The sequence below is a fragment of the Balaenoptera musculus genome, chromosome 3 (genome assembly GCF_009873245.2).
Source record: "Balaenoptera musculus isolate JJ_BM4_2016_0621 chromosome 3, mBalMus1.pri.v3, whole genome shotgun sequence".
NCBI lineage: Eukaryota > Metazoa > Chordata > Mammalia > Artiodactyla > Balaenopteridae > Balaenoptera > Balaenoptera musculus.
In genome coordinates this window covers 169707709-169721908 of record NC_045787.1, presented here as the reverse complement: position 1 = coordinate 169721908, position 14200 = coordinate 169707709, and the positions used below count along the sequence as shown (strand labels likewise).

At 65.8% G+C, this 14200-nt stretch overlaps 1 protein-coding gene and 1 non-coding gene across 2 annotated transcripts; one reads left to right on the top strand and one right to left on the bottom strand.

Annotated features, from left to right (window-relative positions):
* Positions 1-276: 276 nt before the first annotated feature.
* Positions 277-349, bottom strand: TRNAW-CCA. Its single transcript has one exon. It is a non-coding gene; the product is annotated as a tRNA-Trp (tRNA).
* Positions 350-2049: 1700 nt separating this feature from the next.
* MKNK2 (MAPK interacting serine/threonine kinase 2) lies at positions 2050-14137 on the top strand. The gene is given in 17 exon segments (XM_036845632.1): positions 2050-2221; positions 2364-2499; positions 6059-6146; positions 6244-6345; positions 6426-6523; positions 8586-8665; positions 8989-9060; positions 9315-9421; positions 9556-9611; positions 9702-9797; positions 10258-10326; positions 10328-10369; positions 10371-10446; positions 10903-10994; positions 10996-11079; positions 11813-11856; positions 12186-14137. Coding segments are annotated over 16 exon segments (1395 nt in total). The 5' UTR covers positions 2050-2221; positions 2364-2448; the 3' UTR covers positions 12424-14137.
* The last annotated feature ends 63 nt before the right edge of the window (positions 14138-14200 follow it).

Genomic DNA, 14200 nt, shown 5'->3' with positions numbered 1-14200 from the left:
TGACCGGCAACCCCCATGGATCCACACATGAGGATGGACACAGCGAAACACCCGCACCCGGTGATAGATGTATCATAGCCACACACCAGAAATTGGGTCCCCTTCCTGTCTGATCTGAATTGCGTGCCTCAGAAAGATATGTCCACGTCCCAAAGCCCAGAACCTGTGAATGTGACATTTGGAAACAGGGTCTTTGCAGGTGTGATCAAATTAAGATGAGGTTGTACTAGATTAGGGTGGCCTTTTTTTGGGGGGTTGCATCAGGTGGGATCTTAGTTCCCTGACCAGGGATCGAACCTGCGCCCCCTGCACTGGAAGCACGGAGTCTTAACCACTGGACCATCAGGGAAGTCCCTAAGGTGGCCTTAATGCAATGACTGGTGTCCTTAGGAGCGAGGAGAGACACAGACAGAGGAGATGGTCCCGTGACAATGAGGCAGAGTTGAGGTGATGAGGCCATGAGCCAAGGAGCACCAGGGATTGCCAGCAACCAACAGAAGCTGGAACAAGTAGGAAGGATCCTCCCCTAGAGCCTTCAGAGAGGGTGTGGCTTTGCTGATGACACTGATTTCAGACTTCTGGGCTCCAGAAGCAGCCTCAGGAAGCTCATACCTTACCCAACCCCTATATGCGTGCACACAGACATGCACGCACGCACTCGCACATGCTTAAATACATCCTTTCTCTTCAGCACTATTCAGTGAGCACTTCCTGTGTGTGTGCCAGGCCCTGTGCTGGGTGCTGGACCAGCCGTGCGGGGATCTGGGCTTTCTCAGAGCTGGCCTTCTGGTGAGGGGCATCTGTACACACCCATGCCATCCAGAAGCACATGAAGACCTGCAGGTGACGGTGTACACACAGAGAGGGACAGCCAGGTAAGGAGAGGGGTGGGGATGATGATGAGGGAGCCTGAGGCTTCCCCTGGGCAGGCAAGTCCAGCAGCCCCACCCCAGCACCTGGAGCCAACGTGTGTCTACAGACACACACACACACACATGCACACGCGCACGCGCGGGGCAGGGGAGGGCTGGGGGATGGCCGGGAGCTCCCTGCAGGTCCCTCCAAACACCCCAGAGCTGGCTGAGGTCAGGCCTTACAGCTCCCGTGGCCTGAGCTGTGGGCTTGGGGGGCACCACAGAAATAGAGGTAGCCTAACAGGCAAGGGGATGGTCCAGCTCAGGCCTCGTTGGGGGACAGTTGGGGGTGGGTGGTGGGAAGCCTCTGAAAGGACAGGCTGGGGCCTGGAGGAGAGGGAGGACAGTTTACTCCGCAGGCCTGTAACACTAAGAGTCCAGACACGGGGTCTGAGGACCATGTACCACTGGGCTGCGGGGACAGAGAGCTGACTGATTCTCTCAGAGCCTGGGTCAGGGGCCCCAGCCAAAATGGGGTTGTGTTTTGCCTCCTGTCCTGGTCGCCCCCACCCCTTGGGCTTTCTCTCCATCAGGCAGGGGAAACGCTCCTTTGCAGGACTGAAGGAGAGTCCTTCACAGGTCTGTTCCCACCCCCTAATGTGGTCCCCTTTCCCAGCCAACAGTCGCATGAACTCTTGGGAAGCAACCTGGGGAGGCAGCCGGGCCTATAAGCCTGTTGGGGTGCGCCTGCACGACAGCTGGGGCCAGGATCGGGAAGCCCAAAAAGAGAGCCATGGCAGATCCTAGAACAGAGATGCAAGAGGGAGCCATGGCAGGTTCTAGAGCAGGGGTGTCGTCCAAAGGAGTCAGTGTATTCTAAACCCCGGCCGACAGACTGCGGTTGTTGCCAGAGGGCAGGGCCGGGCTTCGGCTCAGTGTCAGGGTCCCGCGGGCCTCCCGGAGCCTCCGGCAACCCTGCCCACGCCCACCAGGATCCTTCCCGGGTCCCGCCCCCCCGAACCCCGCGCACCACACAGCGCAGGCGCGCAGACACGCCCAGCCGCCAGAGCGGCCTTCCAGTCCCGCCCCCGCCGTGCGTGCGTGGGCGGAGCCATGAGGGGCGGGGTCTGCGTCGGGGCGGGGTCTGCGTCGGGGCGGGGGTGGGGGGCGGGGCCGAGCCTGGCCTATAAAAGTGACGGCGACGCGGCCCGCCCGGCTCCTCTCGGCGGTGGCGGCCTTGGCGGAGGAGTCCGCGGTGGCGGCAACGGCGACGGCGGCGGCGCTGTTCCCCGCGCGGTCCGCGCAGCGGGCTCCGGGCTGCGCGTCTCGGGCGGCGGCACGAAGGCCCCGGCCGGAGCCCGACCCCGGTGAGTGTGGCCCTGCGACCCCGGCCCGACCCCGACCCGGACTCGGGGAGCGGGCCCCACGGAGCCTCGCCGTCCTGGCCCGGGCTCCCGGCGCGCCTGCCGCGGCCACTCAACGCCCTCCTTTGTCTGCTCCCGCCCACAGGGTCCCCTCACCGGCCGCCCCCCCGCCCACGGGCCGCCCCCCGGGCCCCGCGTCCCCTCCCCCGCTGGCGGGGCCCGGACAGAAGATGGTGCAGAAGAAAACAGCCGAACTTCAGGGCTTCCACCGTTCCTTCAAGGTGAGGGCCGGGTCGGCTTGGGGCCGCCCCGGGTTGGACCACCCGAGTGGCCGGTGGCGGGACGCGGAGCCCGCCCCCCAGGATACCCCCCGGGGCTCGTGCCAGCTCCCCACCCTTCGCCTGGAGCTGCCCCAGCCTGGTGTGCATTGTCGGGGCGGGGGGCGGGGCGGGGGGCGGTGTCAGCAGCCCACAGTCCAATCTCAAGCACCCTGGGACCTGTCGGGTCTTTCTTCCAGAAGCCCCACACCGGGCTGGGGAGCCCTACATATGTGTCCCCTGCCGACCCGAGCCAGGCATGTGCTGGTATGGTGAGGAGGGGGGAGTTCAGTAGGCCACAGTCAGTCCCTAGCGCCCAGGGGCCTCTGGGGTCGTTCCTCCAGGAACCCCGGGCAGGGCTGAGGGGCGTCCTGCCCGTGGGGGCCCCTGGCTGTATGTCCCCTGCAGAGCCCAGCCGAGTGTGCACTGCTGGGGACTGTCAGCAGGCCACAGTCCGGTCCCCAGCGTCATGGGGCCTGCGGGGGTCTGCGGGGTCCTTCCTCCTGGAACCCCAGGCGGGGCTGCAGGCCTCCCCTGCACCCTCCTGGGTGGTCTGCAGAATGGGGCAGTGGGCTGGATGCCCTCCCAGCGCAGCACCTCCCAGACACCCCAGGCCCAAGGCTATTTCCTGTCGGAGCAGGAAGTTTCTGCGGCGGCCCCATGGCTGTGGCATGGGGCCGCCGCAGTTCTAGTCTCAGATGAGCGAGTCTGGGGAGGGCAGGCAGGTGCTAGGCAGGGGCCCCACAGGGCCTGGCCCAGGGGACACAGTGATGTCAGCGGCCACCCCACCCCGCTGGCCGTGTTGTGTAATGGCTTCCCTGGGCCTTCTTGGGCAAGAACCTGTTGCCCTCTAGAGAAGGCAAGACCTGGGTGTATGTGCGTGTGTGAGTGTGTGTGTGCAGCACGTGCACGCCTACAGGCGAACTGCACACCAGGGTGGGAGGAGCGAGCTGAGACTGTTTGGGTTAAAATTCCCAGGCCCGTCCAGCCAGCGTCCCGGGCCAGCGCCCCACCCCTGCCCACACGCCTGTCATCCTGGCTTCTCCCCCCAGGGCAGCCACAGCCTTGGCACATCCAAGTGTTCAGGGCTGGGCGGGAGCAGGGTGGACTTGAGACGTCACTGGTGGTGGTCTGTCCTCTCCGGGGGCTAGGTGGGAGCCGAGATGGGGTCAGCGCATGGGGCCGGCACAGTGGCCAAAGCAAAGTCGAACTTTCTGGATGGTTCCAGCCACCTCCTGCCAAGGCCTGCTGACTGGAGGCCCGCAGCCAGCCCTGGGCCTGGCCTGGCAACACTGCCTGGTACTTCGGGTTGGCCTCTGCAGGCCGTGCGAGAGCCCAGCGCTGAGGTGGGACTGTGGGAGTCCTGAGGGAGTTGGAGGGACACTGGGCAGGGAGTGCTGGCTCTGAGGTGGCCCCCCCGGTGGCCAGAGGCTGGCCTCGCTAGGCGTCTCCTCCCACTGCACCCCAAGCTTCCTCGGGCCGCGGCCACCGCCCTCCCTTCAGCCTGGCAGCAGCGTCTGCCAGGTGTCTCTGATGTATTTTCCCCATTTCCACATGGGAGAGTGGAGCCTTGGACAGCATGGGCATTCGTCTTAGCGGCCCCCGCACGTGGTGACAGGGACACAGGAGCTGGCATGGCTAGTGTCCCTTCACCTTGGTGGCTTGGCCACCCCTTCTCTCCAGGGTCCAGCTCTTTGCATTGGAGGCTGGCACAGGGGTGTGGGGTCGGTGACAGGCCTCCTGAGGTCCTCGTGCCCTTCGTGGTCCTTTCGAGTCACCCCTGGGTGCTGGTCAGGCCAGGAGCTGAGGTCACTAGGCCGAGGTGAGGTAGCTGGTGCGGGCCGCCGCTGGCCCCGAGCCTCACGTCCACCCTCCCTCCTCATCACCCCACGTTGCCACCCTGGGGCCCCTCCTCCTGGGAGGAGGGAGTCACCTGACGCCTCCAGACGCCCCTGGACTGAGCCTTCTCAGAGCGCTGACTGCCGGTGCTGGCACAGCCGTGTGCCTGGCTCCCCGTGGGTGTCGGACTCCGGGGCGGGCAGGGGCAGGTGCTGGTGGACGATCCCGCGCCGACTGGCTGGAGCGCTGCCTTCCTCCCCTCCCCCGCCCGCTGGGCCTCCTAGCAACTATCTGCAGGGCGGGTGGGTGGCGAGGCCGGGAGGGCCCACGCCTGTTTTTCAGCCGCTCCCTGTGACCTCTGCCTGCCCCTGTGCTGCCGGACTGGCTTCCGGGCCTCCCGTCTGCAGGAATCTGGCCTGGCCCCTTCTGCTGTTAGGCCCCTGGGTATCTCCCTGGGGCTCTCCCGGAGTTCCTTCTCTGCCAGATGGCCCTCCTGCTGGAGCCCTGCTTCCCCTTGTCCCAAGGCCCAGAGAGGGGCAGTGACTTGACCCAGGTCCTCCAGCATCAGAGCTGGCGCCACTGCCGCGTGTACAGGGCCCCCACGCCCACCCGAAGCCCTGGCCACCTGGACCACCAGGATTCGGGGAGCTAAATGAGAGCAGACTCATAGAGAAACACGGTGGGGCCTCAGAGCCCCAACTTTAAAGCCTCAGTCTCGTGCGTTGCCGGGGGCCACCAGTCCTCACGCTGGATCCGCAGAAACTGGAGGAACCCCAGCTGCCTTCGTTCCCTTGTTAGGATCCCACGCACCCCCCGCCCAGTCCCGGGGGCCGTCAGGTGACCTTGAGCAGGCCCCTCCCTGCTCAAGGGCTGTTTCCTTAGCTGGACACCGTGGCCTGTGAGGGGCTCCGTCCTGGGGTGTCTGAGGGTACACGGGACAGTGCGCTGTGGCCGGGCCAGGGAGCGGCCCAGTGCTCACGCGGGAGACCGCGGGTGCCTTTCCCGTGAGCCCCCGGAGCCGGGTCCCAGTGGTGCGGAGCTGGAAGCAGACGAGCGAGGGGGGTCGGACCAGGAGAGGAGGCGCAGAGCTGGGGGACGGGGCGCATTGTGGGTGCGTCAGGAGCAGAGGTGTGGTGGCGGGAATCGTCTCGGGCCGGGAGGTGCAGCGGAGATGAGCGGACAGCGAGAGGCAAGGAGGGCAGTGGTGCCCCATTCCACAGAGGGGAGACTGAGGCCAGGAAGCCATGGGAAAGCAGGCAGGGCCGTCTGGCTGGGAGCCCCGCCCCGGGAAGCCGCTGACTCACTCCCTCCCACTGGCTGCCCTGCGCCTTTGCCTTTGATCCCTGTGCCGGCAGGGGTGCGGGCGGTCAGCCGGGCTGTGGTGCTGGCCCCATCCTGCAGGTAAGCAAACCGAGGCTCAAGACATGGCCTGGTGCCCCACGGGACTCAGGCCTGGCCTGGGAGGCGGCACCCCCTCCCCTGCCTGCGTCTGGCCTCCTCCCATACCACACCCCCTCCCCAGAGGCCCCGAGGGCCCTGGGCTGGGGGTGAAAGGTCCAATTCCTTGTGGTCAGGCAGAGCTAGGCTTTCTGCTCCGCAGCGTGGGGACGTGGAGGCCGGGGCACTCTGGGTGCAGCTGCCCTGCAGGGCTGGGGCCTGAGCTCTGTCCTCTCCTCTCCTGCAGGGGCAGAATCCTTTTGAGCTGGCCTTCTCCCTAGACCAGGCCCACCACGGGGAGCCTGACTTCGGCCTGGAGTGCCCGGCCCGCCCTGGTGAGGGGCTTGAGGGGAGGGCGAGCCTCTGGCGGTGGCGGAGGGCTGGGCCACCTCCTGAGCCAGGCGGGCCTCACCTCTGGCTGCCCCTGCACAGATATGCCCGCAAGCCAGCCCATCGACATCCCCGACGCCAAGAAAAGGGGCAAGAAGAAGAAGAGGTGCCGGGCCACCGACAGCTTTTCGGGCAGGTTCGAAGGTGAGTGGGGCCGGCGGGGGCAGCGGCGTTGGGGAGATGGGCCGGCCCAGGGTGGCTCTCACCAGCCCCCTGCTCCGCAGATGTCTACCAGCTGCAGGAGGACGTGCTTGGGGAGGGTGCCCACGCCCGCGTGCAGACCTGTGTCAACCTCATCACCAACCAGGAGTATGCCGTCAAGGTGAGACAGGCCCCAGCACCTGGGCGGCCCCCCTCACCCCTCCCCAGCCGTGCCTGGAATCTGGCACCCGCCAGGGGTGGCAAAAGGAGGGGAGCTGGCATTTGAGCTGCCGACTGGCAGCCGGGGAAAACCAGTGTCTAAAAATGGCCTCAAGGCCGGTGACTCAGGCCACACCTGGGAATCCAGGTCAGCCTGGGCTGAGCCCCCAAGTCTGGGTGGGAAGTGACAAGGGGTGGCCCCGCTGCACAGGTGGCCAAGGACCTGGTGCCAGAGGGACCGCCGAGAACTGGGGGCTTCAGTCAGAGCTGATGCTCACCTGCTGGGTCACTCGGGCCAGGCCCCTGTCCCCAGGGATGACGAATGCTTCCCTGTAGTGGTTACAAAGATTGAAAGGCAATGCCCTACTCGGGCCCCGGGGGAGCTGGGCATCAGGGGAGACCAGGGCAGGCCCGCGAGAGCCTCTTGCAAGCCCTGGGCCGCCTCTGACCCAGGGTGCGCCTGCGCAGCCTGTGTTGCCTGGCCGGGCCGTCAGACCCTGTGTTCCAACAAGCCTTCCAGGCTTCCCTCATGACCCTGCATCTGGGCTGGGGTGGGGTAACGGGAGACTGGCTGCCCAGGAAGGAGGGCCAGGTGCACAGTGGCAAGCGGGCTGGCCGGAAAGCCTCAGGCCCTGGTGGAAGCGTGGTGACCAGGGTGGCTGTGGTCCCCGCCCCTGGAGTGCCCGGGTTGGGTGGGTGATGGTGCCATAGGACTGCATACCTGGCATCAAGTACATTCTGCACGGTCAGTGTCCTTCCTAAGGCCCCTGCTGGGCAGCCTGGCTTCTGTCACTCTGACGGACAGGGAAACCAAGGCTCAGAGGGTTGGGTTAGTTGTACCGTGTGTGACCCCTCAGAAGGCTGTTCCCTCCCGAGAGGGACCGCTGTCTCCGTGGAGTGGGGGGGGGGCCCTAGCCACATTCCCAAGGATGGAATGAGGTTCAGGTAACTCCAGGAGGGCACGGCTGCTGGCATTATCTCAAGGAGCTCTGGAATCTGGTGGTTCTGCCCCTGTGTGGGGCAGGTGTATTTGTCACTAGACAGGTGGGACAGTGCTTAGGGTGGTGGCCAAGCCCCGGTGACCAGTGGATGTGCGTGCCCGCATCCTGCTGGAGCCTGGCCAGTGGAGCACACCACGTCCCCTCCCCAGGCTGCTGGTGGGCTGAGAGCCCCAGGCACAGTGGTGACCCAGGCTGCCCGCCCACCCAGTGAGAGGGGGCCTTAGGTGCAACCTGGGAAGAGGTTCCCAGCAGGTGTGTGCGGCCTGGCTTTGCTGGGAGAGAGCTGGCACGCACTTTTTTTTTTTTTTTTTGGCATGTGCTTTCTGACCTCACCTCTCTGGGAGCGAAGCGGCTCACCCCAGGGGGTGGGCCCAGAACCCTCTGGTCCTCAGAGCTCCTGGGTGCCAGAGGGGAGTGGGCGCAGAGGCGTGGGCTGGTTTCCTGAGGCTCTGGGGTCCTGGGAGGCTGTGCCCGCTGACCTGGCCTGAAACAGACTTGGGCTTACGGGGCCGGGGCATCTGTCCAGACTGGTGCCCAGGCAAGTGGGATGGCTTGGCTGGCAGCCAGGCGCCCCCAGGCCCCTCCAGTCCCCTGGGTGGTGTGTGAGCCGGCACAGTGGCCCCCAGTCTCCTGGTCAGGGAGAGGAGGCCGCTAGGCTAAGGAACCTGCTGCCCTAAAGGAGTATCTTGCAGGGGCTCCAGGCCCCAAATACACCCGAAGGCTTGTGGCAGTCAGGGGCGGAGAGCTACCAGGTCCTGTCCCGCTCGCTTCCTACCTGTGACGCCTCTGGGGAAACACGTTGCCCCAGTTTGTTTTGACACCAAAGTTTTGACTTCTGGTAAATTCTGGCCCCCATAGGATAGCTCTGCTTTCCAGAACTTCAAAATCTAAGCTCTGACGAGCTTCAGGCGTGACACAGGGGAAGTTTCTGGTGGGGGGTGGGGGGGCGGGTCTCAGGCTGTAGGGGGTCTGGCTGACCCAGTTGGTGTCTGTGTGTGTGTCCTCCCCCCGCTGATGTTTCAGATCATTGAGAAGCAGCCAGGCCACATTCGGAGTAGGGTTTTCCGGGAGGTGGAGATGTTGTATCAGTGCCAGGGACACAGGTAATGTGACCTACCCTCCACAACACTGGGCCCCGAGCCATCTTTCAGTGGCTGAATGGGCCCGAGTGCCTCATCACCCCCAGCAAGCACTTAGTGAGCACCCACTGTGTGCCAGGCCCTGTGCTGGGCATTGTGGGTGGGCCCAGCGGCAGGCAGGCTGACAGTCCCGAGGTGGGCAAGGCGGAAGCAGGCCTGTGGCCCCAGGCGCGGCCTTCCTGTGGGTAGGTGGGGTGGAGAAGGCGGGCCCCTGCTGGGCCGGGCTGTGGCTGCTCACAGGCCTGAGGAAGCCTCACTCCTCCCCTGCCTCCCTGCCCCAACCCCAGGAACGTTCTAGAGCTGATTGAGTTCTTTGAGGAAGACGACCGTTTCTACCTGGTGTTTGAGAAGATGCGGGGGCGGTACGTGGGGCCTGGCAGGCTTTTCCATCTGATCCTAACGGGCCGGGGGCTTAGCCACCAGGAGAACCTTTCAGGGGGGCCTGCACATCAGAGGGGCCTTGTGGGGTCCACGCGCCAGCTCAGGTTGGAGGACTCTGGACCCGAGGAGGCCAGAGTGGGGGCTTCCCTGCCAGGGTGGGGTGGGGTGGGGTGGGTGCTGGCCGTTGGGCAGTGGAGGTGACCCCTGTGTGTTCTGCTCCATGGCCTGGCCCAGGCTCCATCCTGAGCCACATACACAAGCGGCGGCACTTTAACGAACTGGAGGCCAGCGTGGTGGTGCAGGATGTGGCCAGCGCCCTGGACTTTCTGCACAACAAAGGTGGGTGGCCACGCTGCCTGCCCCAGGGGTCCCTGGGTGTCTAGCCCAGTCCACCTGCCCAGGACTCCTGGAAGACGTGTCCACCCACCCACGGACCCCTGACCCGCCCTCGTGGTTCTTGGTTCTCCCTGCAGGCATCGCCCACAGGGACCTAAAGCCGGAAAACATCCTCTGTGAGCACCCCAACCAGGTGAGGGGCACCTGGGGGTGGCCTTCCCTGCGGGCCAGGGCCCCCAGGGTCGGGACCCCCACCCTCACAGCCCTCTCTGACCCCGCCCAGGTGTCCCCCGTGAAGATCTGTGACTTTGACCTGGGCAGTGGCATCAAACTCAACGGGGACTGCTCCCCCATCTCCACCCCGGAGCTGCTCACCCCGGTGAGGGCCTGCGGGCTCAGGGCGCCCCGAGTGGGGTGCGGGGGGGAGGAGTAGCTGGCAGGGGCGGAGAGGGCGGGAATGGCCCCGAATCCGGTCCCAGGCTGCAGTTGCATAACCTCGAGGTGCGGAGCCTGCTTGGCGGCTCGGGCCTCGGAACTCGGGCTTCCGCTTAGCAACAGCCGCTGATTGGCCGGGCAGGGCGGCTGGGCGGGGCCGCGGTCAGGCGTGGTGAGGCTGGGCGGGCTCCCGGCACCTGTTGATTGGGCGGGGGTTGGGGCGGGGCCGAATCCCTCAGCAGCCTCTGATTGGCCGGTAGGGCGAAGGCGGGGCTGGCTCCCTCAGCAACCTGTGATTGGTCGGGCAGGGCTGTCTGGCTGCGGGCTCCGGGAAGTCCCTGTCGGGGCGCCCCCCCTCCCCCCTCCGCGGGCCCTGACGCCCCCGCTCCCGCCCCCGGCCGCAGTGCGGCTCCGCCGAGTACATGGCCCCGGAGGTGGTGGAGCCTTCAGCGAGGAGGCAAGCGATCTATGACAAAGCGCTGCGACCTCTGGATCCTGGGCGTCATTCTCTACATCCTTGCTCAGCGGCTACCCGCCCTTCGTGGGCCACTGCGGCAGCGACTGCGGCTGGGACCGCGGCGAGGCCTGGCCCGGCATGCCAGGTGCGAGTGGGGTCCTCTGCCGTGGTGGCCAGGTTCTAGCCTTCTACCCCACCATGTGAGGCTCAGGCGTCATGGCCTGATCCCCCCAAAGCCTGGCCGCCCAGAGCCACCCTTCAGTAAATCGGGCCCCACTTGAGCAGAGCTCACCAAGTGCCTCCCCGAGGCCACTCTCTGGCCCAGCCCCCCAGCCACCCCCAGATGGGTGGGTCCCTGCCCTGGGTCCCTGCCCTCCTCGGCCTGCCAGAGCCCCCGGCCTTGCCAGCTGAGCTCAGGGCACTTTCCCCGACCCTAACCCTGGGCCCAGGTCACATGCAGCTGGTGGAGGCTGGGGGCCCTGACAGACTTGTCACTCAGCGGTGCTTCCTCGCGGGTCCAGGCTTGCCCCTTCAGGCATCTGTGGACGGGCCTCAGCCCTTGCTGGGTGCAGCTCACCCCACCTTCCATGTCCTCTCCAGAACATGCTGTTTGAGAGCATCCAGGAGGGCAAGTACGAGTTTCCGGAGAAGGATTGGGCCCACATCTCCTTTGCTGCCAAAGACCCTCATCTCCAAGCTTCTCGTCCGTGACGCCAAGCAGAGGCTGAGTGCTGCCCAGTGCTGGCAGCACCCTGGGTGCAGGGGGTGAGTGGGAGGCCTGGAGGGCCGCTGGCCTCCATCCAGTCTCTGCCAGTGGGCTAGGGTGACTCAGAGCAAGGGTACGACAGACCTAGGCGGCTCAGCCATCGAGACACCCCCAGAGCGGGCAAGCGCGCAGCAGGGAGATCCCCCACTGCGCTGCTGGCCAGGTTGGGTTGGGACTGCAGGAGCTGCTTCTCTCAGCGAGTCTCCAGGCCCTGTGTCCTGGAGGCCGCAGGGGCCTCTTACCTGGAACAGAGTGTCAAAGCTGAGGTCAGCCAGGTGGCAGGCGGGTGCCTGCCACCCCCCCTGTCCAAGGCTCTGTCCCCACCAGGCTCAGAAGAGGCTTGCTGTTTCTTCTTCCGCCTAGTTGTCGTTCTGGCAGGGCAGATGCCTAGGCCACCAGGGCAGGGGGCTTAACAAAAATACAAGTTGGCACTGTGGGGAGCAAAGACTGGGGCCCCACTGTCAAGGCGGATGGGCTGGTGGAGGGGGCTCCCAACCCCTGCTGGGAGCTGGGAACCCTCTGGAAGGGGCAGCTTTGGTGAGAGGCAGGCCCCGCCCTCGACGCGCTGTGGCAACGTCCACCACGCTCACCCGGCTCGGGCCGCGCCCCTCCCCCCAGCTCGGCTCGGTTCCCGGGCAGGTGCACCGCCTTAACCCCCGGTGCTGTCGCAGCCAGCTGGGCGCCCCGAGGCGGGCGGGCTCTGCTCTCCAGCCTCACCTCTCCTGTGTCCTTGCAGTGCGCCCCGGAGAACACCCTGCCCACGCCCATGGTCCTGCAGAGGTGAGGCCCGTGTGGGATCCCGGGCTCCGAGCGGGGAGCCCCGGGTCCAGGAGGGGGCGCTAAATGTTAAGATGTTTAAGGAAGACTACACGACCCTCTTTCAGCCTTGGCGGGGGGAAGTCTGTCCAAGCGCTTGGGTGTCCTTGTACCGGGTGATGAGTTTGTGACCCCACCGTGATTCCAGTCCGCCCCTGCGGAGTCTGGGGCCTCCTGGGGCCTGCAGCCCCTCCCCCAGGGCACTGAACAGACCCCGGGGGTCCCGAGGGAAGCAGGGGGACGGGCCGGCGGCATACCTCCCTCTCCTTGGTGACCTCCGGCCCTGTCCCCAGGAACAGCTGCGCCAAAGACCTCACGTCGTTCGCGGCCGAGGCCATTGCCATGAACCGGCAGCTGGCCCAGCGCGAGGAGGACGCGGCCGAGGAGGCGGGGCAGGACCAGCCCGTGGTCATCCGAGCTACCTCACGCTGCTTGCAGCTGTCCCCGCCCTCCCAGTCCAAGCTGGCCCAGCGGCGGCAGCGAGCCAGCCTGTCCGCGGCCCCCGTGGTCCTGGTGGGAGACCACGCGTGACCCCCTCCTTCCCTCTGTACATAGGCCGCCCCTCCCCCCCTCAAGTCTAAAGATTTTTTAAGCTATTGCTCGCGGGTGACCAGCGGGCTGCCCTCCCCCGGCTGGATTCCGAGGCGCTAAGCTCAGCTCGGGGGTCTTTTTATATAAGGTTTTTGCTGTTGGGTTTTTTTCCTGTTCCCCTCCTTTTTTTTTTTCCTTTCAATGGTGTTAAATGCAGAGCAGGGCGCCCGGCCCGGGGAGGAGAGCGGAGGCTTGTGGCTGGGTGGGGCCCTCCCCTCCCGCTGCCCCGGCCCGGGATGCGCCGGGTACTGTTAAGGCCGCTCCCCGCCGCCCGCGTGACTCAGAGAGGAGGGCGTGGCGTCCTCCCGAGCCGGCGGGACCTCGCCGCCCCACTCCCCGGCCCTCACAGTGTTTTCACAGGGACGGGTCGACCCCCACCCACCTCCCCTCGACGAGACGGTAGCTTCCTTCCCTCCTCTCAGACACCCTGGCGGCCGGGCGGGCCGGGGGCTTCTCAGGTCTCCCCTGTCGCAGGGCGGGGCCTGGGTCGGGCGGGGTGGCGCCCCCCGCTGGAGCCCCCGCCGACTGACAATCGGGGCTCCCTCGAACCTTGACCTTAAGCTGCGGCTGCCCGGGTCCCCTCCCCGGGCCCTCTCCATTGGGGACTGCCCACTCGGGAAGAGGGGGCGCCAGAGGAAGCGCGAGGAGCCGACAGGCCCCCCGTCAGCCGACGTGGGGGTCCCGCGGATCCCCGACCCGGGCACCCGAGTGCCCCCTTCTCAGGGCTCAGTCTGACCACGGCCACGTCCTGCCGGCCTCCCCTCGGGTCTGGCGTGGAAGCTCTGTCAGCCCCGTCCCCGGGGTCTCGCGGGACACCCCCCCCCCCCGCAGGGCGGCGTCTCTGTTCCGCCCACCTTCAGGAAAAGGCCCGCAGCTGCCGTGCCCCTTCCGCCCGCGCCCGAGTCAGGACGTCGCGTGGACCCGCCGGGCTGGGGAGACTCTGACGCCCTTCGTCCTCGGGTGGGAGACTCTATGCAATTCACAGGCTTCCTTTTCCACGTGCACACGGGCTTCTGCCGGGGTTGGGGGCGCGGGCAGCCGCCCAGATCGCCCTCCGGCTCCTAGCTGTTCGTCCTGTCTCGTTAGTTTTCCAGAACATCAGCTGACTTCCCTGTTCTTGACGAATACTTGAATGTGGGGGGGGCGGGGCGGGCCTCGAGGCGTGGGGGGCTCGAGTGCCGTCTCTGCGGCCCCCCGAGTCTCGGAGATTGTCGCCGTCCTTGGTGGCCGGTGGGGGGGCCTCCGCCCCGCCCGCCCGCCGATCTGTGGACTGGCCTTTCCAAAGACTCCGGGGGTGGGGAGGCCACCCCCCATCATTTCTCGCCCATCAGTGATTCCATGTTTTGCAAACCGAGGATTCTGCCTTTTTGTAAAAAAGAAACAAACGGACTCTCGCCCGCTGCAGGCGCCATGGCCATTTTACTCCGGAAAGCTGAGCTGTGAGCAGCTTTTTTTTTTTTTTTTTTCCTCAAAGGTGGGACAGCCACTTCCTCCCCCACCCCTGTCACAACGACAGTGCGGCCCGGAGGACTGGGCAGAACCGTTACTGTGAACGAGCCTGGCGCTGGGGGGAAGGGGGCACAGCAGTGTTTCAACGTTAAGATGTGTAAAAAAGACAAAAAAAAGAACTCAAATTTTTTTAAAGTGGGGGAAAAACATCCAAGCACTTTAACTCCACTGTACCAGGTGAACTGATACAGCTCAGAAGTTTCCTTTA